Source organism: Taudactylus pleione, unplaced genomic scaffold (assembly GCF_031769625.1).
Source record: "Taudactylus pleione unplaced genomic scaffold, aTauple2 ptg000363l, whole genome shotgun sequence".
Classification (NCBI taxonomy): Eukaryota; Metazoa; Chordata; class Amphibia; order Anura; family Myobatrachidae; genus Taudactylus; species Taudactylus pleione.
In genome coordinates this window covers 850993-876215 of record NW_028284764.1, presented here as the reverse complement: position 1 = coordinate 876215, position 25223 = coordinate 850993, and the positions used below count along the sequence as shown (strand labels likewise).

The following is a 25223-nucleotide window of genomic DNA, read 5'->3' as shown; positions in this document are numbered from 1 at the left end:
TGTATAACACATTATGCCACACGCAGTAATGGCCTTTATAACAGATTATGCCACACGCAGTAATGCCCTGTATAACACATTATGTCACATGCAGTAATGGCTTTTATAACACATTATGCCATACGCAGTAATGCCCTGTATAATACAGTATCCCCAATTCAAATAACGCCACACATTAGTCCCTTATTCATGTTGTGACACACAGTGGTGCCCCTTTTACACAATGCCCAAATTAGTGCCCCTTTTAACACAAGGCCCACAGTACTGAGTAGTAGTGCCCCTAATACAATGCCCACAGTATTAGTGCCCCCTTTAGTAGTGCCCCAGTAATAATGCCCCCTATAGTAGTGCCCACAGTAGGAATGCCCCTATAGTAGTGCCCAAAGTTGGAATGCCTCCATTAGTGCCCCCTATAGTAGTGCCCCCAGTAGTAATGCCCCCTTATAGACATGCCCCCAGTAGTAATGCCACTTATAGACATGCCCCCAGTAGAAATGCCCCCTTATAGACATGCTCCCAGTAGTAATGCCCCCTATAGACATGACCCCAGTAGTAATGCCCCTTATAGACATGCCCCCAGTAGTAATGCCCCCTTATAGACATGCCCCCTTATAGACATGCCCCCAGTAGTAATGCCCCTGTATAGACATGCTCCCAGTAGTAATGCCCCCTATAGACATGCCCCGAGTAGTAATGCCCCTTATAGACATGCCCCCAGTAGTAATGCCCCCTGTAGTAAAGCCCCTTATAGACATGCCCCCAGTAGTAATGCCCCCTTATAGACATGCCCCAGTAGTAATGCCCCTTATAGACATGCTCCCAGTAGTAATGCCCCCCTATAGACATGTCCCCAGTAGTAATGCCCCTTATAGATATGCCCCCAGTAGTAATGCCCCCTTATAGACATGCCCCCAGTAGTAATGCCCCCTTATAGACATGCCCCTAGTAGTAATGCCCCCTTATAGACATGCCCCTAGTAGTAATGCCCCCATGCTTCCCTTCTGAAAAATAAAAAATACAAACACAATACTTACCTTAGGCCCCGCTCCTGCATCCGCTGCCGTCCGGTCCGACCACGGCTCCACCATGGATCTATGGGAGAGACGTCATGACATCCCTCCCATAGTGCTCTATGCGGGAGCCGGAGCTCTGGAGTGAGCTTCGGCTGCCTTTGCAGGGAGGGAGCCGGGTGCCCGCTGATAACAAATATCAGCGGGCGCCCGGCAACGCGGGGGGGACTGGCGCTGTTTTTTTTTATTATTGGATTTTTAATTTTTTTTACCTTGTGGGGACTCAGTGGCGCCCTCTAGGGGCCAGCACCCCGGGCGACTGCCCTGTTAGCCCACCCCTAAAACCGCCACTGCCGGCACCTATGAAGCCACCATACACTAGTGGAGAGCTCCATGTCAGACCGTCAGTTCTGCCTTCGTCTATCTATAGCCTGTCTGCATGTGAATTGCAACATATCAGTGTCAGTTGCTTTGACAGGGGGGGGGGCACCAAATTATAACTTGCCTCCAGGCGTCTGGGATGAACTTATGCCACTGATCCCTGCAGTCAAAATCCAGTTGCGTGCAGGTAAGTACCCTAACCGTCCCCCTAACCCCTTACCCACTTTTCCTGCAGCCTAACACTGCCCTCCCCTCCTGCAGCCTAACCATAACGTACCCCCACAGCCAGATCCTTTTAGCCTAACCCTCCCCCTAGTTCCTAATCCTCCCTCCCGCAGCCTAACCCTCCCCCTAGTGCCTAACCCTAAACCTAACCTTCTCCCTAGTTCCTAACCTTAAACCTAACCTTCCACCTAGCCATAATACTTACCGACAGGATGCCGACTACCTCCCCTATCAACAAAGTGACCGGTTAGTGTTACCCATACAACACAGTGACAGACTCTGAGCTGATGTTTGGTGTCTAATACAGACTACAGTATAATCTGATGCCATCATGCCAAGTGCACAAAACAGGCGCTGATGCTGGTGTGTAGTGTGCCGAAACCGACCACAATCCCTCTGGACTGTTTTAAGAAAAAAAAACAGACCCCAGTCCTGGCAGGTTAAAATCAGACATGCGGGGTTATGCAGGGTTAAGGTGATTATTTATAGCCACTTATCACGCCAATAAAAAAAATAAAATAACTCCCCTATCGCCAGCATTTTACAATGAAATAAATAAATAAATAAATAAATAAATCGTGTGGGCAGCTTAGCAATACTTAGCTGGCACTAAGATGGTGGGCTGGATCCGTAAGTGTTAACCACCCTGCCGAGGACACTTACGGCAGGTACTGTGCTGGTCAAATGCTTCGCCCATATGGTCCCCTATACTTCTCTTTATTTGTTTAAGTGTGTTGTGTAAACAGCTATTGTTGCCTGCAAATATAATGTCACACATGACGTTATGTGCTACACAGGAATATTGCAACATGAAAGAGCAAATTCTGAAGCATTTTGTAGGTGAGAAGAGACAACTGGGAGAAGATAAGATTAAACAGTTTATCCTCCACTGAGAACTATTCAAATATATGTTTATGATTTCGTTAATAAATAAAATTATTTCAAATTAATTTTGAAGCTAGATCTTCCACTGCCACTTATGGCCATTAGGTGGCACCCTAGAGCCCGTCTGTCTGCCGCTCTCTCTGCAGCTTATTAAATGTAAGTTACAGATGCAGTTTACAGAAGTGACTGTTTAACCCAGAGGTTCCCTAACGCGGTTCTCAAGGCACCCAGGCGAGTGTTAAGAGAGGAACACTGCACTCCCCATCTAGGGCACCCTCCTCTCTCCCCGGCAGCCGCCATCAGGATGAAGGCAGCATGCGCAGGTCATTGGAGAAATGGCGCGGCCACCATTGTCCCAGCGATTTCCTCTCTGAGAATGCGCATAACACCGGGAAAATGGATTCGGTTGCCATCTTCCGGCGTTTTGTGCAGGACTGAGAAACCCGACACGGACCCTCAGAGGTAAGTATTAGAAAATATGGGTGCAGAGTGTGCGGTGTGGGCCCCCCCTGGAACCAGGGGCCCGTGTGCACCACACACCCTTCACCCATTATAGATACGCCCCTGAAGGCACCCCAACAGTTCAGGTTTTAGCAGGGGCGTATCTATAATGGGCGCAGGGTGTGTGGTACACACGGGCTCCCAGGTCCAGGGAGGGCCCGCACCGCAACACCCTGCACTCATTATCTAAAACTTACCTCTCCAAGGTCCCGCGTCGGGTCTCTAAGCGCTTCTCAAAATGCCGGAAAATGGCCATCGCGGGCATTTCCCCAGCGATCTGCTCATGCGCAGTAGTCTCTGGGCACACTCTAGAACCCAGAGTCTACTGATCTGCGGTGGCCGGCCAGCCGCGCCAGCCGGCTGCCATGGTGAGAGACGAGAGGGAAGCACAGGGGCCCCCTCCTCTCTAAAGATGCCCCTGGGTTTTAGAGATATCCATGTTTGAGCACAGGTACTAAGTGGTGAAGCATGGATATTCTTAAAACCTGGACCAGGTGCCTTGAGGACCGCGTTTGGGAGCTTCTGGTTTAACCACTTCATGACCGTCAGCTTAATGACAAGTCACAAGCGATTAGTGAGGTCACTGAGGAACGAGGCACTTAGAGGCATATGCATTATTTATCTGGTATTAGTCCCTATCGCTGCAATAAAAAAAAATGAAGGGTGTAGCAAAAATGTGATCACTTCTGTGTTCAGGACAAGGTCATGTGATCACTTCTGTGTTCAGGAAAAGGTCATGTGATCACTTCTGTGTTCAGGACAAGGTCATGTGTTCACTTCTGTGTTCAGGACAAGGTCGCGCAACTGCACATGCGTGGTCTTCAGAGAGCACGTGTGTGATTGGAGAGTGACGGGGTTCCCTCTCCCGGAAACTTTTGGGAAGAGTAGCTCATAGACTACAATGGCTGATGCCAGTTGAAGCTGGAGTTAGCTACTGCGGCCCAAGCTCCAGAATGCCTCACATTCCCAAGCTTGGTATATTGAACATTGCAGCAGCCCCCATAGAAAAAACTTATAGGGGCTGCATTTGCGGTCAGAAGCAGAGGACCTTAGCAAGTTTCTCTGATACATACATCAAGATGAAGCTGGAGTTCCCATTTTTAGGGGGGGTATCCCACAAATATTTTTTGATAAATACGTCCCTTATTGGCTCAGTCATGTCACTGGTTCCGAGTAAATTCATCAGGACTTATGTAATAGGGTGTGATTTGCAGCCTCTGCCGGGTACTACTGCGAGTCCTCCCAAATTTTTAAAGCGGCAAAAGTTTTAAAGATGTGCCCGTGAAAACCAATCCAGATCCAAAACCCGTGAATTGGTTTTGGATCTGGATTCATCTTTGTGTTTTGGTTTTGGATCTGGATTAAAAAAATAAAATAAAATTTTTTAAAACAGCTAAAATCATGTAATTATTGCAATCCGAAACACAAAATTCGGTTTTAAAATCCCAATTCTGCACCACTGGAAGATCAGAACAGCGGCTGGGATTTATCCACATCTCCTCAGGAGATTAGAACCACGACTCGCATCTGTCCGGATTCACAAAATTCGGGTGGATTCAGATTTCTGGAGGACTGAACCGCACATCTCTAATATTTATATTTACAAAGACTGGTGTCAATACATGATAATTTCCCCCATTAGTTATGTTCAAATGCTGTTTACTGTGTATCACTGCTGTCAGCAGATTAAATGTAAATTACATATAATCCAGAGTTTGCTATTTATGACTATCCCCTCTCCCTAATTGTCTCCAATCCTGTTTACATACACAGAATACGGCTAGCGATGGGCGGATAGCAATCAGGAGGCCCCCGATCCGCGCTCTGTTATCTTACGGTATCGCTTGGCAAAGTTTTTGTTCTTTAATAAACACTGAGGCAAATCCAGAACATTGATGTGTTCAGCATTAGTTTTAATTAAAAATAATCCAAAGGATAAAGATGCTATCAGAATGTGAATTCTAATTTCCACATGGAAATGAATTATCGGTTTGCTCCATGACACTCGGTTTTCTTTTATTTTTATTTTATTTTTAATTATATTTTGGTTGTTATATGATAGCTAATTTGTGCCCTGTATGAGACTATAGAATAGATTCCACACACGGGAGATTGTGAATCATACACTATAATAAATACGTAATTATGAATCATATCTTTATTATTTTTAGCTGGAAAATAATTACTTGGCAAACCCAAATAAGCAAAAAAAATAAAATAAATAAATTGAAGCTTAAAGGCAAATAAAGGTATTATACAGCTTTTGGCATGTTGTTTTGCCTATTTGAGAAATACAACTATTATTCTGTATGTATCACAGGATCCATAATTTGCTGGTAACTGTAACCTTATTCACAATTTTCAAGTGGTAAGGTCCAGTGTAATACGCGTGGGCAGAGAGCGGGCAAAAAGAGCACAATTATATACAATAATTTTCTTTGACAAACACATCAAACTGTTTAAAAGTCTCTTCTAATAAGTAATCTAACGATTATACATTTTCTCCATCTACAGGCAAAACTATTACCATGTACTTCCAGTAGAGAAGTTATATTCTCCACCTATTCCCATGCACCTAGATTTTGTGTAATACCGGGGTGCAGCTATCCTGCCCCTTCTGGGCACCTGTATGATCTGGAAGTGCTGTTGTTGATGGTTCCTTGTTTGAAGCTGATGCCCTGCCCCTTCTGATGTAGCTGATGTCCTGTCTACACTGAACCTGGCAGCTGTGTAATATGGAAGTGCGGCTGTTGATAGTTCCCTGTCTGTAGCTGATATCCTGTCTACACTGAACCTGGCAGCTGTGTAATATGGAAGTGCGCCTGTTTATGGTTCTCTGTCTGTAGCTGATGACCTGTCTACACTGAACCTGGCAGCTGTGTAATAATATGGAAGTGCGGCTGTTGATGGTTCTCTGTCTGTAGCTGATGTCCTGTCTACACTGAACCTGGCAGCTGTGTAATATGGAAGTGCGGCTGTTGATGGTTCTCTGTCTGTAGCTGATGTCCTGTCTACACTGAACCTGGCAGCTGTGTAATATGGAAGTGCGGCTGTTGATGGTGCTGATGTCCTGTCTCCACTGAACCTGGCAGCTGTGTAATATGGAAGTGCGGCTGTTGATGGTTCCCGGGCTGTAGCTGATATCCTGTCTACACTGAACCTGGCAGCTGTGTAATATGGAAGTGCGGCTGTTGATGGTTCTCTGTCTGTAGCTGATGTCCTGTCTACACTGAACCTGGCAGCTGTGTAATATGGAAGTGCGGCTGTTGATAGTGCTGATGTCCTGTTTCCACTGAACCTGGCAGCTGTGTAATATGGAAGTGTGGCTGTTGATGGTTCTCTGTTTGTAGCTGATGTCCTGTCTACACTGAACCTGGCAGATGTGTAATATGGAAGTGCGGCTGTTGATGGTTCTCTGTCTGTAGCTGATGTCCTGTCTACACTGAACCTGGCAGCTGTGTAATATGGAAGTGCGGCTGTTGATGGTGCTGATGTCCTGTCTCCACTGAACCTGGCAGCTGTGTAATATGGAAGTGCGGCTGTTGATGGTTCCCGGCCTGTAGCTGATATCCTGTCTACACTGAACCTGGCAGCTGTGTAATATGGAAGTGCGGCTGTTGATGGTTCTCTGTCTGTAGCTGATGTCCTGTCTCCACTGAACCTGGCAGCTGTGTAATATGGAAGTGCGGCTGTTGATGGTTCTCTGTCTGTAGCTGATGTCCTGTCTACACTGAACCTGGCAGATGTGTAATATGGAAGTTCAGCTGTTGATGGTTCTCTGTCTGTAGCTGATGTCCTGTCTACACTGAACCTGGCAGCTGTGTAATATGGAAGTGCGGCTGTTGATGGTGCTGATGTCCTGTCTCCACTGAACCTGGCAGCTGTGTAATATGGAAGTGCGGCTGTTGATGGTTCCCGGCCTGTAGCTGATGTCCTATCTACACTGAACCTGGCAGCTGTGTAATGTGGAAGTGCGGCTGTTGATGGTTCTCTGTCTGTAGCTGATGTCCTGTCTACACTGAACCTGGCAGCTGTGTGATATGGAAGTGCGGCTGTTGATGGTTCCCGGCCTGTAGCTGATGTCCTATCTACACTGAACCTGGCAGCTGTGTAATGTGGAAGTGCGGCTGTTGATGGTTCCCGGCCTGTAGCTGATGTCCTGTCTACACTGAACCTGGCAGCTGTGTAATATGGAAGTGCGGCTGTTGATGGTTCCCTGTCTGTAGCTGATGTCCTGTATACACTGAACCTGGCGGATGTGTAATGTGGAAGTGCGGCTGTTGATGGTGCTGATGTCCTGTCTCCAGTGAACCTGGCAGCTGTGTAATGTGGAAGTGTGGCTATTGATGGTTCCCGGCCTGTAGCTGATGTCCTGTCTACACTGAACCTGGCAGCTGTGTAATATGGAAGTGCGGCTGTTGATGGTTCCCTGTCCATAGCTGATGTCCTGTCTACACTGAACCTGGCAGCTGTGTAATAATATGGAAGTGCGGCTGTTGATGGTTCCCTGTCTGTAGCTGATGTCCTGTATACACTGAACCTGGCAGCTGTGTAATATGGAAGTGCGGCTGTTGATGGTTCCCTGTCCATAGCTGATGTCCTGTCTACACTGAACCTGGCAGCTGTGTAATATGGAAGTGCGGCTGTTGATAGTTCCCTGTCTGTAGCTGATATCCTGTCTACACTGAACCTGGCAGCTGTGTAATATGGAAGTGCGCCTGTTTATGGTTCTCTGTCTGTAGCTGATGACCTGTCTACACTGAACCTGGCAGCTGTGTAATAATATGGAAGTGCGGCTGTTGATGGTTCTCTGTCTGTAGCTGATGTCCTGTCTACACTGAACCTGGCAGCTGTGTAATATGGAAGTGCGGCTGTTGATGGTTCTCTGTCTGTAGCTGATGTCCTGTCTACACTGAACCTGGCAGCTGTGTAATATGGAAGTGCGGCTGTTGATGGTGCTGATGTCCTGTCTCCACTGAACCTGGCAGCTGTGTAATATGGAAGTGCGGCTGTTGATGGTTCCCGGGCTGTAGCTGATATCCTGTCTACACTGAACCTGGCAGCTGTGTAATATGGAAGTGCGGCTGTTGATGGTTCTCTGTCTGTAGCTGATGTCCTGTCTACACTGAACCTGGCAGCTGTGTAATATGGAAGTGCGGCTGTTGATAGTGCTGATGTCCTGTTTCCACTGAACCTGGCAGCTGTGTAATATGGAAGTGTGGCTGTTGATGGTTCTCTGTTTGTAGCTGATGTCCTGTCTACACTGAACCTGGCAGATGTGTAATATGGAAGTGCGGCTGTTGATGGTTCTCTGTCTGTAGCTGATGTCCTGTCTACACTGAACCTGGCAGCTGTGTAATATGGAAGTGCGGCTGTTGATGGTGCTGATGTCCTGTCTCCACTGAACCTGGCAGCTGTGTAATATGGAAGTGCGGCTGTTGATGGTTCCCGGCCTGTAGCTGATATCCTGTCTACACTGAACCTGGCAGCTGTGTAATATGGAAGTGCGGCTGTTGATGGTTCTCTGTCTGTAGCTGATGTCCTGTCTCCACTGAACCTGGCAGCTGTGTAATATGGAAGTGCGGCTGTTGATGGTTCTCTGTCTGTAGCTGATGTCCTGTCTACACTGAACCTGGCAGATGTGTAATATGGAAGTTCAGCTGTTGATGGTTCTCTGTCTGTAGCTGATGTCCTGTCTACACTGAACCTGGCAGCTGTGTAATATGGAAGTGCGGCTGTTGATGGTGCTGATGTCCTGTCTCCACTGAACCTGGCAGCTGTGTAATATGGAAGTGCGGCTGTTGATGGTTCCCGGCCTGTAGCTGATGTCCTATCTACACTGAACCTGGCAGCTGTGTAATGTGGAAGTGCGGCTGTTGATGGTTCTCTGTCTGTAGCTGATGTCCTGTCTACACTGAACCTGGCAGCTGTGTGATATGGAAGTGCGGCTGTTGATGGTTCCCGGCCTGTAGCTGATGTCCTATCTACACTGAACCTGGCAGCTGTGTAATGTGGAAGTGCGGCTGTTGATGGTTCCCGGCCTGTAGCTGATGTCCTGTCTACACTGAACCTGGCAGCTGTGTAATATGGAAGTGCGGCTGTTGATGGTTCCCTGTCTGTAGCTGATGTCCTGTATACACTGAACCTGGCGGATGTGTAATGTGGAAGTGCGGCTGTTGATGGTGCTGATGTCCTGTCTCCAGTGAACCTGGCAGCTGTGTAATGTGGAAGTGTGGCTATTGATGGTTCCCGGCCTGTAGCTGATGTCCTGTCTACACTGAACCTGGCAGCTGTGTAATATGGAAGTGCGGCTGTTGATGGTTCCCTGTCCATAGCTGATGTCCTGTCTACACTGAACCTGGCAGCTGTGTAATAATATGGAAGTGCGGCTGTTGATGGTTCCCTGTCTGTAGCTGATGTCCTGTATACACTGAACCTGGCAGCTGTGTAATATGGAAGTGCGGCTGTTGATGGTTCCCTGTCCATAGCTGATGTCCTGTCTACACTGAACCTGGCAGCTGTGTAATAATATGGAAGTGCGGCTGTTGATGGTTCCCTGTCTGTAGCTGATGTCCTGTCTACACTGAACCTGGCAGTTGTGTAATAATATGGAAGTGCGGCTGTTGATGGTTCCCTGTCTGTAGCTGATGTCCTGTATACACTGAACCTGGCAGCTGTGTAATAATATGGAAGTGCGGCTGTTGATGGTTCTCTGTCTGTAGCTGATGTCCTTTCTACACTGAACCTGGCAGCTGTGTAATAATATGGAAGTGCGGCTGTTGATGGTTCTCTGTCGGTAGCTGATGTCCTGTCTACACTGAACCTGGCAGCTGTGTAATAATATGGAAGTGCGGCTGTTGATGGTTCCCTGTCTGTAGCTGATGTCCTGTCTCCACTGAATCCAGATTAAAATATGTTTACACTGTTTAATTAATTCATTATAGTTAATTTCTGCTGTACTCCTCTTGTAGTTGTAAATGATACCCAGCAACCCCTTTAATACTAGGTATATACAGTTATGCACTTGCAGAGCCAGTCCCAAACTTGCAGTTGCGTATGTGGCACACATGACAGAGGGTAACCAGGTAGCATGCATACAAATCTGAGGAGGGCCCATGGCAGGGGGGGCCATACCGGGCAGGGGGGCCCCATACGCTTTTCTGCCAGCCAAGTAGGTTGCTGCAGACCTGATTAACTTGGTCAGACAATGGACCTCATTCAGACCCGCTCGCTAGCGCTCTGTGCGCTCACAAGCGGCACGATGGTTTGCGAAAGTGCATGCGCGCGCTTCGTTCTGCGCGTGCGTGAACTACTCTGTGCGATCGCAGGCCGACGGTGCTCGATGTACCAATGTTTTAATACACTTCCTGGAGATGACATGCGCTAGTGGGCGTCTCTACATACGCTAATGGGTGTCTGCATACACAGAGCGATCGCTCGCACAGCCAAAGTGGGTGTGCTTATGCCTTGGCGAGCGATCGCTTCCCATGCCGTCACTTTGACAAATTGCATACGCTGGATGGGAGCGATCGCATCTAGCGAGAGGGTCTGAATGAGGTCCAATGACCCTTATCTTTACAACTACATATGAAAACATATTAGAGCACACCGGCTTGGAAGTGGTTAATAAATGCATTTGAATGAGATGTATCTAAAAGCCGTCCGTAAATTTTATTTCCAATGTGTTATAATCCTATAATGTCCTCTAATCCACAAACAGGCCCCAATTACAGACAAATATCTTTGCAAAGTAATTTTATAGGAGAGAGAGAGTTAGATAGAGAGACAGAGAGTGTGAGAGAGAGAGAGAGAGAGAGAGAGAGAGAGAGCGCAGCCTCAAACCATTATAATTAGCTGAGGGGGGTGGAAGGGAACAAATTATATTGTATTAAACTCTAGTGTAAATACATTACAATAACACAACAATATTAATGGTGTACATTTAGAAGCAATTATGATCTGCATTTTTCTGCCTTTATTTCACAACATGAATTCTATATGTACGGATAGTACATGACTTCAGTATTTGCTCACAGCTATATTTTTGTATTATCTTTAGCGCTGGCTAAGGGTTTGGAAATGTAGGGGGAATGTCAGTGCTTCAAATATAATCATCTTTAGGTTAAAGATATTCTCGTTAATCCTGAGAATCAGCGATCTGAGAGTTATAAATCCAGTCCACACTTCGAGGTCTCAGATATAATTAAAGACATCAGTCAGCTCTCTGGCAGGCCGGTGGTGCCGCTTCTGGACCATTCTCACATATCCTGCCCCTTCCTGCGGCGGGTGGTCTTCAGTGGCACAAACACAATCGCTATATGGCTGGTTGCTAGAGATGCCAAATTGCTCATGGTCTCTCTAGAACAAAAGACTGGCTTTCTATGTCATTAGATACATTCGCAATTATAGGTCATTTTGTTATTACGAATATTTTTTAAAAACATTTTCTTAAACAATTTTTTTATTTTTTTATTTTTTAAATGAGCAGATTCAGAACAAACAATCACTTTACACATTATAACATTGGTGCCTTTTTGTCCTATGATTAGCGCGCACATGCTTCAAAGGGATGTCTTCAGGATCCTGGCTGTCAGAATGCCGACGGTCACTATACCGACAGCAACATCCCGATGATTACAATTCTGACGGATCCCAATGGTAAGTATTAGAGTTAGTTTTAAGGTTAGAGTTAGGCGCTAGGGGTAGGGTTAGGCTGCAGGATGGAATGCTTAGGGCTAGGCTGCGAGATGGGCGGGTTAGGGTTAAGTGACGGGATGATTAGGGTTAGGCTGCGGGAAGGGTGAGTTACGGTTAGGTTGCGGGACGGGACGGTTAGGGCTAGGCTGTGAGATGGGTGAGTTAGGTGATGGGATGGTTAGGGTTAGGCTGCGGCAAGGGTGGGTTATGGTTAGGCTGCGAGATGGGTGGGTTAGGGCTAGGTGACGGGATGGTTAGGGTTAGGCTGCCGGAGGGGTTGGTTAGGGCTAGGCTGCGAGATGGGTGTGTTAGGGCTAGGCTGCGAGATGGGTGGGTTAGGTGACAGGATAGTTAGGGTTAGACTGCGGGAAGGGTGGGTTATGGTTAGGCTGCGGAGGGGTGGGTTAGGGGGAGGGTTGGGGTTAGGGTTAAAATACTTACCAAAATCTGTCTGGATTATGGATTCCGGAATGCCGTTGGAATTCTGACCATCGGCATTCTGACTGTAAGGATGCCGTACCCAACCCGCTTCAAGGAACTTCTTCAGTTGGAATATATTTTTATTACAATTTATTGTGTTCCCCATCGATTCCCACAACAACATCTGATTGTGTTTAGTCTATTGTCATCTACACATGCTTTTATTGTCTTCCAATATCATTCAAATCAATCGGATCTTATGATCTTCAGCTTGGCACTTGGCGTGTCCGAACATTACACAGGAGAGACACTCATGGGGGTTAAAGTAAGACATATTTGTTTCCTGATACGCATTGTAATATGATTGAATATGTCTCCACTACTCACGAAGGGTGAAATATTGCAAAACATTTGAAAAAAAAAAATGTGATTTTATTATTTCATCCTCATTTATAGCAGAGAGGTAATCAGTCATATTTTAATGAATGCAATAAAATAAATTAATTTTGTTCATTTGACCCTCATGAGTTCCTCCATATAGAATATTGTCCTTTTTCATCTTTTCAGTATATTTGTCTATGATACATAAACAAAATGTACTATTATACAATATATTATTAAATAAAATTATATATATATATATATATATATATATATATATATATACATGTGGATGTGTGGCATTACTAGCATTACTGCCTCACAGTGGTCATGGGCCCAATTCCTGACCAAGGCACTATTTGTATGGAGTTTGTATGTCCACCCCATGTTAGAAAGGGTTTTCTCTGAGTGCTGCAGTTTCCTCCCACACTCCAAACACATACAGGTAGGGTAATTGGTTTCTCACAAAAACATTAACCCCAGCAGAGCCGTAACTAGACTTTTTGGTGCCCTGTGCCAGAAAGAGCATTGGCGCACCCCCCATTTTTCAAATAGGGACATTCAGTAAGATAGTGCACCCGGAAAAGGACCATGGCCTCATAGGGAAGGGCCAGGGAAGAGATAGGGGGAGGCCAGGAGATGCTGGGGATAAAAGAAGAGGAAGCTACAAGTGAAAAGTGATAATTAACAGGAAAACTGACAGGCCCAAACAGCGCCCCCAGTCCTGCGGTGCCCTGTGCAAGGGGCGTATCTATAATGGGTGCAGGGTGTACGGGGAACACGGGCCCTTGGGTCCAGGGGGGCCCGCACCGCACACCCTGCATCCATAAAATTACTTACCTCTCCGGAGTCGCATGTCGGCGCGGGGGTCCGGTGCTGTAAAACTACTGGAAAATGGCTGCGGTGGCCATTTTCCCATCATTTGCGCATGCCGCGGCAGCCATTTTCCCGGTGACCTGTGCATACATTATAGACATAGCTAACTGTGAATGCATAAATTGCAGGAATGATACAAATTATTATTTCCTTCTCCCTGTTATACAGGGGCGTCTTAAGAGAGGAGAGGGCCCATGTGCACTCCTCGTGCAGGGCCCCCTCCTCTCTCCCCGGTGGCCTGCAGCCGACTGATGCGGCTAGCCAGCCACCGGAGCCTTAGTAGACACTGGGCACTAGAGTGTACTAGGAGTCTACTGCGCATGCGCAGAACACCAGAAAAATGGCCGCGGTGGCCATTTTTCCGGTGTTCTGAGCAGCGCAGACACCCGACGTGGGACCACGGACAGGTAAGTCTAAAATAATATGGGTGCAGTGGACCCAGGGGGCCCGTGTGCCCCACACACACTGCACCCATTATAGATACGCCACTGCTGTTATAGTTGATACCTCACCCTAATTTTTGTCCCCTTTAAATATCCATTTTTTTAATTTATTTAAATGAATAATCAACTACAAAAGAGCTGCACGTGTTCTAAAGCACAGGCTGGCATGCAAAGTATGCAAAGCTCAGGCTGGCAGAGTATAATGGGGAAAGGAGACATCCAGCCTCATTAGCTATACACTGACTATGTACTATACCTGTCAATGGGGGGAATAAAGCAGACCCTTACAGTATTCTGTGTACATGTTAGCTGTGCAGGATAAGCATTAGCCCATGAACTGTTGGGAAGGGGACACTGTGACACCCTTAGGAGGTCACCCTACCTGTGCCCGCACCTGTCCCCCGCACACACCTCCCTCCAGCCCTGGTGACTGCAGGAGGACGTGCTAGCCAGCAGGGGGCGCTGGGTTTCCCCGATCAGCTGCTGCCAGTGGGTCTCATTCTTCTGCTGTTGCCGGAGCCGGGCTCCCTCTGCCCGCTGCCGCCGCCGCCGCTGCTGCTGCACACTCACACACAGTCCGGCTGGCACAGGGCACAGTGGGCACACATGCACCTCACTCCGCACTCCAAGGTGCTCTGATGAGCCCCCACCTCTCATGAGGAGCACTTGCCCACTGGACCATGAGGTGGATGGCTCGCAGGCTGGTGCTGGTGCTGATTGGGCTGGTGTGGATCGCAATCCTCATCTTCTTGCTGGGGGGCAGGAGGAAGAAGCTGGCAGCGGAGGAGTCAGAGGGGGACAATGCCAAGGTAAGCCTGGACCTTCCCTACCCATAGCCACCCCCTGCTTGGATGCAAACAGGGTCAGTCCTGGGCACAGTGGGGTTACCCACCTCCCCCTGGCACCATCTGGGGGGTACAGCATGCACTATAGTAAGGATGGCACAATAGTGGCTGGTGCTCAGGGCTGTGCAACCCATGCACCCATTCCTAAGTACAAGAAAGTTGCAGGTTAACCCCTTCACTGCTCAGAATGTCATTATAGTAATGCAATGCCTGGTGCACATGTGCAAATACACCTGGACACCTGGCTCTCATCACTACAGACAGTGGAGGCTGCTGTATGTGACCTGTATGGTTCTAGTGCACAATTGTGAGTTTGTGTTGCTGCTGGTGTTACTGCCTATGACAGCTGGCTTTCCACCTCTTTCTAGAGCTTCAAACAGGCTCTCAAAACCCACTTCTATATTATAGCCTTACAGCTTTCATTCTTTGCATGCTCCTCGCTCACTGGTTCTCCCCTCTGTGTCACCCCCTATCTGTCTGCCCCTCCCCATTAGATGGTAAGCTCCCAGGAGCAGGTCCCTCGTCCCTTATGTGCTTTTTCCTTCCCTCGCTTATGCCATCATCTCCTACCCAGTGCCCACAACGGCAGTGACCTCTCGGTTTAATCCGGCGCTGCTTTTGTGGGTATCATGATTGCATGTGCTGCGCTGTTTATGTAGCCTGTATCCCATGTTACGCTATGTATCCTACTCTAAGGGGTCTGTGTACTAAGCCCCGGAGAGAGATAAAGTGGACGGAAATAACGTACCAACCAATCACCTCCTAACTGTCACTCTGCAGGCTGTGTTTGCAAAATGACAGTTAGCAGCTGATTGGTTGGTATTTTATCTCCGTCCACTTAATATCTCTACAAGGCTTAGTACAGTACATAGATCCCTAAGAGGGAGATGTACTAAGCTCTGGAAAGTGATAAATTGGAGAGTGATCAACTGCCAACCACTCAACTCCTAACTGTCATGTTCCAGGGTGTGTTTGCACTTTTTTGTGTTGTTATATCAGCGCTGTTCCTGTTTATGTACTATGTAAGGTGCTGCTGACCCACTGCGGCTCCATATAAATAAAGGATAATAATAATAATAATAATAATAATAATATTAATACATGAGAAGTGAACTTTGACTGCCGATGGATGACCAATTGGGGTCACAGTTTAATCTGGAGAGCAGAGGGTGATGTATTTGTGCAATGAGACCCTGCAAGGAAAGAGGTGTATATATATGCAGATTTATAATAATCCGGAGAGAGAGCGAGCATGTCAGCTACTAGGTCGATGTACATGTCATTGTATTTTGTGATGCTCATTGTGTAGTCCACATATGAGATTTCTGAGCAGCAAGACTCTAAGACCCACATTGTTGCTGCTGAATGTCCAGGGCAGACCAATGTTCAGCCTTAGCCATGTGCTAGCACCATTTACTGTAGCAGGCAGGACCGCTGACCTGAACTGACGTCCACCCCTGGCTGCGGGAGACTGCCCTCCGCCAGGCACAGCATCAGCAGTGAAGGAGTTAACCTGAGAGTATCTGTGATACAGCAACAGAAATGATGAATAATGCATATTTGGCTGGATCCCCTGAAATTGCCCAGGGAAGCTGCCTCTTCACACACACTACTGTATAATTAGCGGTTTTATTAAACCAACACTAGGCGATCTCACCAGCTCATTTGTGGAGTGTTTTGCACTTTGCAAGCGATCTGAGTGAATGCAGTGATTGGAGAGGGAGTAATCTCCTGGAAGCTGAAGTTCGGTCTACACATCAGTAAATTCTGCGATTAGCAAGCAGAGGCGGGTGCTCTACATTAGCGAGGTGAGCGATATCACTGGCTGATCAGGGGTAAAAGGAAAGAAAAACAAATAAAAATAAAATGTGTATTGTTCCGGATTTTAACATAATCTGCTGAGTCCTTCTTAAATCCCATATTTTTCCATCTGCTACAAGGTGCCCATCTCTTATGCCAGAGTTGCTGAAACTTTTTGTGGCAAGTTGCCCTTTATGAAGGTAAATGTTTACCCAGATCCGTGCTGAGCATGTGATAACAAAGAAGTTCATTGCCTTTAAAAGTTTCAAAAATATTCAGTCTAGTTTGCGCTGAATATTTTTGGTATTATTAAATGCTGTTATTTTAAACTACAAATTTTAGTTTCATTTCACAGGCGGAAGTACCCAGGGATTCAGTAGTATGGGTTGGGAGCTTTGGGCCCGATTCAGACCCGGATGCTAAGAAGCGTTCGCTCGTAGCTGCCGATGGTGCGCATTGTGCATACGCTTCTTGGAGATGACGTGCGCTGGCGGACGTCTTAATACAGGCTGGTGGGAGTCTGCATACACACAGCGATCGCACGGCCAGACATAGTGGGCGTGCTTATGCCTTGCAGTGCGTTCGCCTGTCGTGCCGTCACTTTGGCGAATTTGCATACGCTGGGAACGAGCGTTAGCGTCTTGCGACCGGGTCTGAATCGAGCCCTTTGCCTTTAGCTGATTTTCTTTGCTTCCCTATTTAACACTTAAAGATCCTGACAGGTTATAGTATAATACACATATAGCTTCTTGCCTAGTATATGACATAGTACAATAGATTTGTTACAAGTATTTATAAATATAATGCAATTTGCAAATATCTGGTTCATTCTAAAAATTAGGCCCAGGGTGATGTTGCAGATGTTATGTATCTAGGGTAAATACAATGGAAAGTGTATTTTTTTAACCCTTTCATTGCTTCCAGCAGGGGTACAAGGCTTTATAGATATAATAGATTTGTCACAGTGTGCATTACATTAATGTTTGCTGCTGATAATATCCATTTATCATTGACGTTTTAAAACTGATGTTTCTCAAATAAAAGTAAACTTTAGCTGTAAGCGAACTAGTGCAAAAGTTGCACCCCTTAATTCCCCTGCTTTATCTGTCTGTCTGACTATCTATCTATATATAATGTATCTAATATACAGTATATATATATATATATATATATATATATATATATATATATATATCTCTATCTTTGGTTTGAGGATATTAGTGAACATCCTTGCAGCCCACAGCAGGAAGTATTGGACAGACTGGCTATCCAAAATAAAGTTAACTACACTAAGTAGTTAGTACAATTAGTACAGTAAGTAGTTAGTACAGTTAGTACAGTAAGTAGTTAGTACAATTAGTACAGTAAGTAGTTAGTACAGTTAGTACAGTAAGTAGTTAGTACAGTTAGTACAGTAAATATATAGTACAGTACATTACTAACTGTTTTATTATAGCCCCCTAAGATCTTTGACCTGTATGTGGATGTATTATTATACAGCGTTATGGACTTCATAAATAGCATATTGTAGAGTTTGTCTTGCTCATCAAAACATGGGAATTTGTATGTGCGGTAGAAGCTTACACTGTATAATAGATATTGCTGGCTCCTGGTACAGATACTGTACAATTTGCATGATTAGCTGGCAATTGGGGACGCTCTTCTATTGCAGTCTCAGGCTGATATTTAATTCTAGTCTTGACCAGAGGGCAAGATGCCAGACAAATATTCAAATACTGTATATGAAAAAGTATGCTTTTGCGGAATGCATATTAATCCCTAGGTGTAATATGTATAGATTGTAAGCTCCTAGTGTTCACTCTAGGGAGCTCATTTAGACCCACTCGCAAGATGCGGTTGCTTGCATTCAAAAAGGGGCCGAATATTTAAATTAAGCGACGCCCTCTATGTCTTAGCGAGCTACGGCAATGAGCGCTCGCTCATGGGGTTGCCTTTCCCTGCCGCAAGCACTGCGATTAGTGCGGCCTGAAACACATGCAGGTGACATGAACATTGACGCTATGTTGCTAATTATGCACGCTCTTTAAACAGCGTTTTGGCGGCCTGACACACCTGCGTTCGCACATCCGCTCCACCGTTCACAAGCACCTTCCCCTGTTACCACCCACAAACGGCGCTATCTGTCACTCAAAGTAGCGACCCGATAGTGGCTTACGAGCAACCAAAATCAGATCACAAAGACTGGTTTGCGCACGCGCACTGCGAATTACACACATGCGCAGATGGGCGAAAATCGCTCACAGCGAGCGAGCGCAACTTAGTGACCGGGTCTGAATCAGGTCCTTGCCTGCCGCCGGACCTAGAGCTAGGGCACATCTTTTCACGCCCAAAAAGGGGGCGTGGCCAAAGAAAAGGGGGCATGTCTTTATGTCGCGTACCCTTTTCGTCACTCTTGGGGACGTGCCCAGCACTTATGCGCCACGTTCACTGTGAATGGATGTGCAAGCGCCCGGTGTCCATTCACCGGCGATGACCGCTGCTTTGCCGTTTTTCCCACCCGCGGGACACTGCGGCTCGTGGGTGGAGGACAGAACCTGCAGGCTGTTTCAGCGCCGCGCTGGAGGGCAGGGTACTTTCTGCCCTTCAGAAATAGGGCAGGGCGCAGCGCCCCGCTGAAACAGCCTAGTGGGAACGCTAGCTCCACTGGGGCAGGGACTGATGTGAATGGACAAATATTCTCTGTACAGCGCAACGGAATATGTGTACGCGATATATATAACTGGAAATAATAAATAAATACATTTATATCACAGAAAGTGACCCGGCTTATTGCCTGTATAGAGATGTGCCAGGTAAACTCTTATTTTTAGGTAATAAGCCCTGTCTGTGTTTTATGTTTTCATCAAACAATTTGCTATAAAGAACGTGACAAGGAAAAACACAGGTGCAGCGATGCTCCTCCGCCAGTCCCGAGCCTTTGTCCCTTTCATGTCATTACTACCTGGAAATTACATCTGTGCAACATTTAATCTCATATTTTGCAGACGCCTTATCTCAGTTTACGTACGGAGCCATTACAGGGCGCTGCTACTCTCAGCATAATTGCATCTTACCAGTGATATAAAATCAATAGTAAATAACCAAATCATATTTATGAGCAGCAGAAAGCACAGGGTGATGTTAGAAATGAGGAGGGGGCACACAGGCACAACGCAGGATTGGCGACTGGAGCATTTGGCGTGATTAACCAGATACATGAGAAAACCTTGTCTCTGAAAGTAAAATGATAAAACAGTGTATATATAAATGTGGTTGTATCTTTATGTAACTTACTGGAAGCAGGTGACACCATGGCGCCAATCCATGGTGAGTGACCCGCAGGTTGTGTATTCCAGTTTGTTGCTTTAGGCTACTTACGCGCAGTTATATTGCCGGACAATGTTGCCTTTCTCTCTGCTATGTATGAGCAGTATGTGTGCAGTACCACTGGGTATTTGCTGGGCACTTTTCCTTTAAAGAGTTGTGCTGAATGATACTGTGTACTGCTTGGAGCAATCATTGCTGGGAGTGCTGTTCATTGCTGGTCATTGCTGGGAGCAAATAAGACTTCATTTGTGGGATTAGTTTGTTGGGTATTGCTGGTCATTGCTGGGAGCACATTGCTGGTCATTGCTGATAGCACATTGCTGGCCATTTCTGGGAGCATATTGCTGGTCATTGCTGGGAGCGTATTGCTAGTCATTGCTGGGAACAAATTGTTGGTAGTTGCTGGGAGTACATTACCAGGCTGGAAGCAAGTGGCTGGTCATTGCTAGGAGCAAATTACTGGTTATTTGTGGGAGGAATTTGCTGGTCATGGCTGGTAGAACATTGCTGGCTATTGCTGGGAGGAATTTGCTGGTCATGTCTGTTAGAACATTGCTGGCTGTTGCTGGGAGGAATTTGCTGGTCATGGCTGGTAGAATATTGCTGGCTGTTGCTGGGAGGAATTTGCTAGTCGTGGCTGGTAGGACATTGCTGGCTATTGCTGGGAGAAATATACTAGTCTTGGCTGGTAGAACATTGCTAGCTATTGCTGGGAGGAATTTGCTGGTCATGGCTGGTAGAAGATTGCTGGCTATTGCTGGGAGGAATTTGCTGGTCATGGCTGGTAGAACAATGCTGGCTATTGCTGGGAGGAATTTGCTGGTCATGGCTGGTAGAAGATTGCTGGCTATTGCTGGGAGGATTTTGCTGGTCATGGCTGGTAGAACAATGCTGGCTATTGCTGGGAGGAATTTGCTGGTCATGGCTGGTAGAAGATTGCTGGCTATTGCTGGGAGGAATTTGCTAGTCATGGCTGATAGAACATTCCTGCCTATTGCTGGGAGGAAGTTGCTGGTCATGGCTACTAGAACATTGCTGGCTATTGCTGGGAGGAATTTGCTGGTCATGGCTGGTAGAACAATGCTGGCTATTGCTGGGAGGAATTTGCTGGTCATGGCTGGTAGAAGATTGCTGGCTATTGCTGGGAGGATTTTGCGGGTCATGGCTGGTAGAACAATGCTGGCTATTGCTGGGAGGAATTTGCTGGTCATGGCTGGTAGAAGATTGCTGGCTATTGCTGGGAGGAATTTGCTGGTCATGGCTGGTAGAACAATGCTGGCTATTGCTGGGAGGAATTTGCTAGTCATGGCTGATAGAACATTCCTGCCTATTGCTGGGAGGAAGTTGCTGGTCATGGCTACTAGAACATTGCTGGCTATTGCTGGGAGGAATTTGCTGGTCATGGCTGGTAGAACATTGCTGGGAGGAATTTGCTGGTCATGGCTGGTAGAACATTGCTGGGAGGAATTTGCTGGTCATGGCTGGTAGAACATTGCTGGCTGTTGCTGGGAGGAATTTGCTGGTCATTGCTGGCAGAACATTGCTGGCTATTGCTCGGAGGAATTTGCTGGTCATGGCTGGTAGAACATTGCTGGCTATTGCTGGGAGGAATTTGCTGGCCGTTGCTGGGAGCACATTGCTGGTCATTAGTGGGAGTAATTTGCAGGTGATTGCTGGATGCACATTGCTGGTCATAGCTTGGAGGTTGGTTTTGCTTCTAAAACAAATTGCTGCTTTAAATCCCACAGCAAAATCGCTCTTTTGCAAACTCAGACCCTATTACGTCTCTTTCCTAATTGTCTTTTTTTAGTGCAGTATAAATGAAAGGGAAGCATCTGATTGGCTGTATGATCATATGTCTCCTGTGACTCAGATTTCATATATGTCTCTGCGGTTGGCAATTTCACATGATGCAACACGACAGTTTCATAAGTTATTTCGTTCGATGCACGTGTACCTGCTGTATATTGTTTGGTGTAATAGTAATTCATCTTGTTCCAGACACTAGAAGCTGAATTTCCATTGTATACTGTATTAATGAGATCTCAGCCACCTGTCCTTAGCAGCACCTGACAGAAATATATTGCAGTGTGAATCGGGACAGAAGCCCATTGCGTTATAGAAAGGGAATAGGTTCCCCCTAATTTCATCTGACCCCAGTGATCAGAGGGCGTTCTCATATGAAACCAATTCTACCTGAGCCCCAACATGTGTGATGTATCTTTAGTCTAAGCACGAAGCATGTTCCCAATATGTGTCACAAATGTTCATTCATATAAGATAACATGATAACAGCATTTTCCTTTTAAACTAGGATTGGATGAATGGCCCATGGCCTGTATTAAAGGACCTGCCCCAGTTCCTTATTTCATCGCCAGCACCCATGTAATATGTCTCTTATCATACCGTGTAATTGCTTGGAAAATATGGAGTAAAGCAGATACAGTGTCATAAACTGTTATGGCCGGTCACAGAGAGACTGGCCGGGAACAGGTGGGATTTGTTACTAGAATTATTTTGTCTTCGGATATATGGAACATATTCTATTTTTAAAATGTGATTGTTAATCCCCTGGGCCTTCATTAGGTAATTACTGATCAGAGATGAGTATTTCAATCTAAAAAAAATGACAAAATCATATTAATGAGCATATCATATACCAGACTGCGCAGTGTATGAGGGGCAGCACAGACGGTGTAATGGTTAGCATTACTGCCTCACAGCACTGAGGTCATGGGTTCGATTCCCACCACGGCCCTCACTGTGCGGAGTTTGTATATTTTCCCTGGTTTCCTCCGGGTACTCCGGTTTCCTCCCACACTCCAAAAATATACTGGTAGGTTAATTGGCTTCCACCAAAAAATTAACCCTAGTTTGTATGTGTGTATGTGGTAGGGAACATAGGGCCTGATTCAGACCCACTCGCGAGCGCTATGCGCTCGCAAGCGGGTCAATGGTGGCTCTGTTGTGCGCATGCGCAAGACCCGGATAGCGACGGGCAAACCATCGCTCCGGATCTCGTACCAAAGGGGCCGTGCTGTCGATGTTGAGTGACATCACGCCCCCTTTTAGTGGCTGCCATGTGAACGCCTCCGTCTGGGGCCGAAATCTCTCTGGGGCTTGCAGCAACGAGACCCTACCACAAGGGTCTCGTCGCAAGCCCGATGGTTGCGATGGTCACCTGGTCAGGGAGGCCGCTCTAAAAAACAAGAAGGCCGGCTCTGAGAGTGCGTTCGCTCTGAATCAGGGCCATAGAGTGTAAGCTCCACTGGGGCAGGGACTGATGTGAATGGCCAAATATTCTCTGTAAAGCGCTGTGAAATAACTTGTGCGCTATATAAATAACTGATAATAATAATAGTGCACAGAGGCATCCGCCAGGCAGTGTCCCTGTATATTATTTTAAAATGTTGTCAATGGTGCAGTTGTCTGCTCCTCGCTTGGTTGGATTTAGGGCTAAAAGTTAAGACAACTACTAATATATTTAAATGTTTTTTTTTATCCTGTGTAATTACATGTAGTGTAGGGGTGGGGAACCTTTTTTCTGCCGAGGGCCATTTTGATATATACAGTACAACATTATTTGTGCGCCAGGCGACGCCCCCTCCATGTGATGTCACAATGGGTGGGGCCACAATCTCCGGTGATTACAGCAAAGCCTGGAGCACCCTGAGGATGCCCTGGGGAGCTGTAAGGGCAGCGGCGTGACCGTATGAAGCTTCCTAAGGACGCCCCAGGCGGCGCTGCTGCATAGATTCTGGCTGCAGGGTGACATTATAGGCACCCTGCTAGCCAGATGAGGCTAGCAGAAAAAAGCTCAGAGGGCCAGACCAAATGATTCCGGGGGCCTTATACGGCCCCCGGGCCTGAGGTTCCCCATCCCTGCTGTAGCGTAATACACTCTCTCTGCTTACCAAACTAATAGATACACTGTTTACTAATTGCATTGTTTTATAAAGTCAGAGAGACAGTATCAGACTGACCTGTGCTTTGTGCTGCCTCCTGTATGTTACCTTAATCTGTAATGGTCTACCGAACTTCCATAGTTGTTGGTCTATTTACTAAAAGGGAAAAAAATAAATATATTTCTCAGTTGAAAACAAGTGTCTCTGCCGTAGATACTGTAGGACGTCTCCCTATTTACTAGTTCTCAGGTTATTATTGACCAGCAGTTATTCCTTACCTGTCTGGTCAGGGGGCCTGTCATTGTGCAGATGAGCAAACTGGACAGCTTCTAGGGATGGCATCGGCTGCAGCCCCTAGAGCCTGGCAAAGGGAAGCCGAATGCCCGTGGGAAGCCCTCTCTCTGCTGTCGCAGTTTGGACTGGCAGTCCCAGGGGAGAAAACTCCTCCCCCTTGGACTGCCTGTTAGGCTGTGATTAGCAGAGAGCGCTTCCAATGGGATGAGAATGCCACAGCTAGGCTGTTCCAGCGGGTGGCAGATTTTACTAGGGGAGCTGCAGCCCCTAGGTAAAATCATACTTGCCGACATTCCGGCTGGAGGGGGCAGTCTGGTCGGCACGGTGGGGGGAGGGGGGAGGTGTGGCACAGCATATGGGGGCGTGGTTGAAGACTTGACGCAGCATCAGGGGCGGAGCAGAGAGCTTGTTTGTGAGCACTCCCCAATACCACCCCCAACGCTGGCAGTCTGCCGCTCACTTAGCAATGGATTCCTCTGTGCGTGCATGGTCGCAATGCGATCGCAGTGCACACGGAGTGCGGTTCGTATGCAATGGCAAACAGTCACTCGATCTGCGTGAAAATTACATTAGCGTCCGTCTCTGAATGAGGCCCCATGTCCTTATAGGCAACATAATCCCGGCATCACAATGTCGACCCCGTTAAAATGCAAATTAAGGTATTTTAACTCTGTCGGCGGTATAACTGTAAGCATTCTGTGACAGCGCAGTAGTGTTAAGGCTTGTAAAAACTGTGGCAGGGAATGCTGGGATGTGTAGTTCCACAGCACAGTAACTGAGGTGCCCTTTAAACAGAGCACCTAACGGACATGTCTGTAGCCTTATTCAATAAAAGGCCTAAATATGCTACAGTAGATACTTTTAAAAAAAGAAGAAAGAAAAAAAGAACCTGCGACCTATCATCATATACAAATCACTCCGCTGCGCTGCCCTGTTAGTAGTACCGGTGAGATGCATAATTTTTTTGCGTGACCGGGGCTTGTTATCTCCAGAAGAAGTTCTCTCTACCTTCAGCTCAGCGTTTGGTGGACGCTATTTTTAGAATAGATTTAGAAAAAAGTTGACTTACTGTATGTAAGTGATGAACGAGGCAGCCGGAGACCCCTCTGCTCCCGCAAACACTATTATGCTGTCAACTGCTCTCCAAACATGTTCTGGGAGAGCGTCTGCACCCATCCCTGGCCTGCTTTATTCTCCATGCGAATGACGCCGCGCCTCTGACACCTTTAATAA

General features: G+C 46.7%; 1 protein-coding gene across 2 annotated transcripts in view; it reads left to right on the top strand.

Moving 5' to 3' along the window:
- The first annotated feature begins 14337 nt into the window (after nucleotides 1-14337).
- Nucleotides 14338-25223, top strand: part of GALNT14 (polypeptide N-acetylgalactosaminyltransferase 14) — a 613086-nt gene continuing 602200 nt past the window's right edge. For both annotated transcript variants that reach the window (XM_088444427.1, XM_088444425.1), the window contains exon 1: nucleotides 14338-14628. In XM_088444427.1, the coding sequence (XP_088300553.1) occupies nucleotides 14500-14628 (129 nt within the window). In that variant the 5' untranslated portion in view covers nucleotides 14338-14499. The remainder of the gene's footprint in view (nucleotides 14629-25223) is intronic.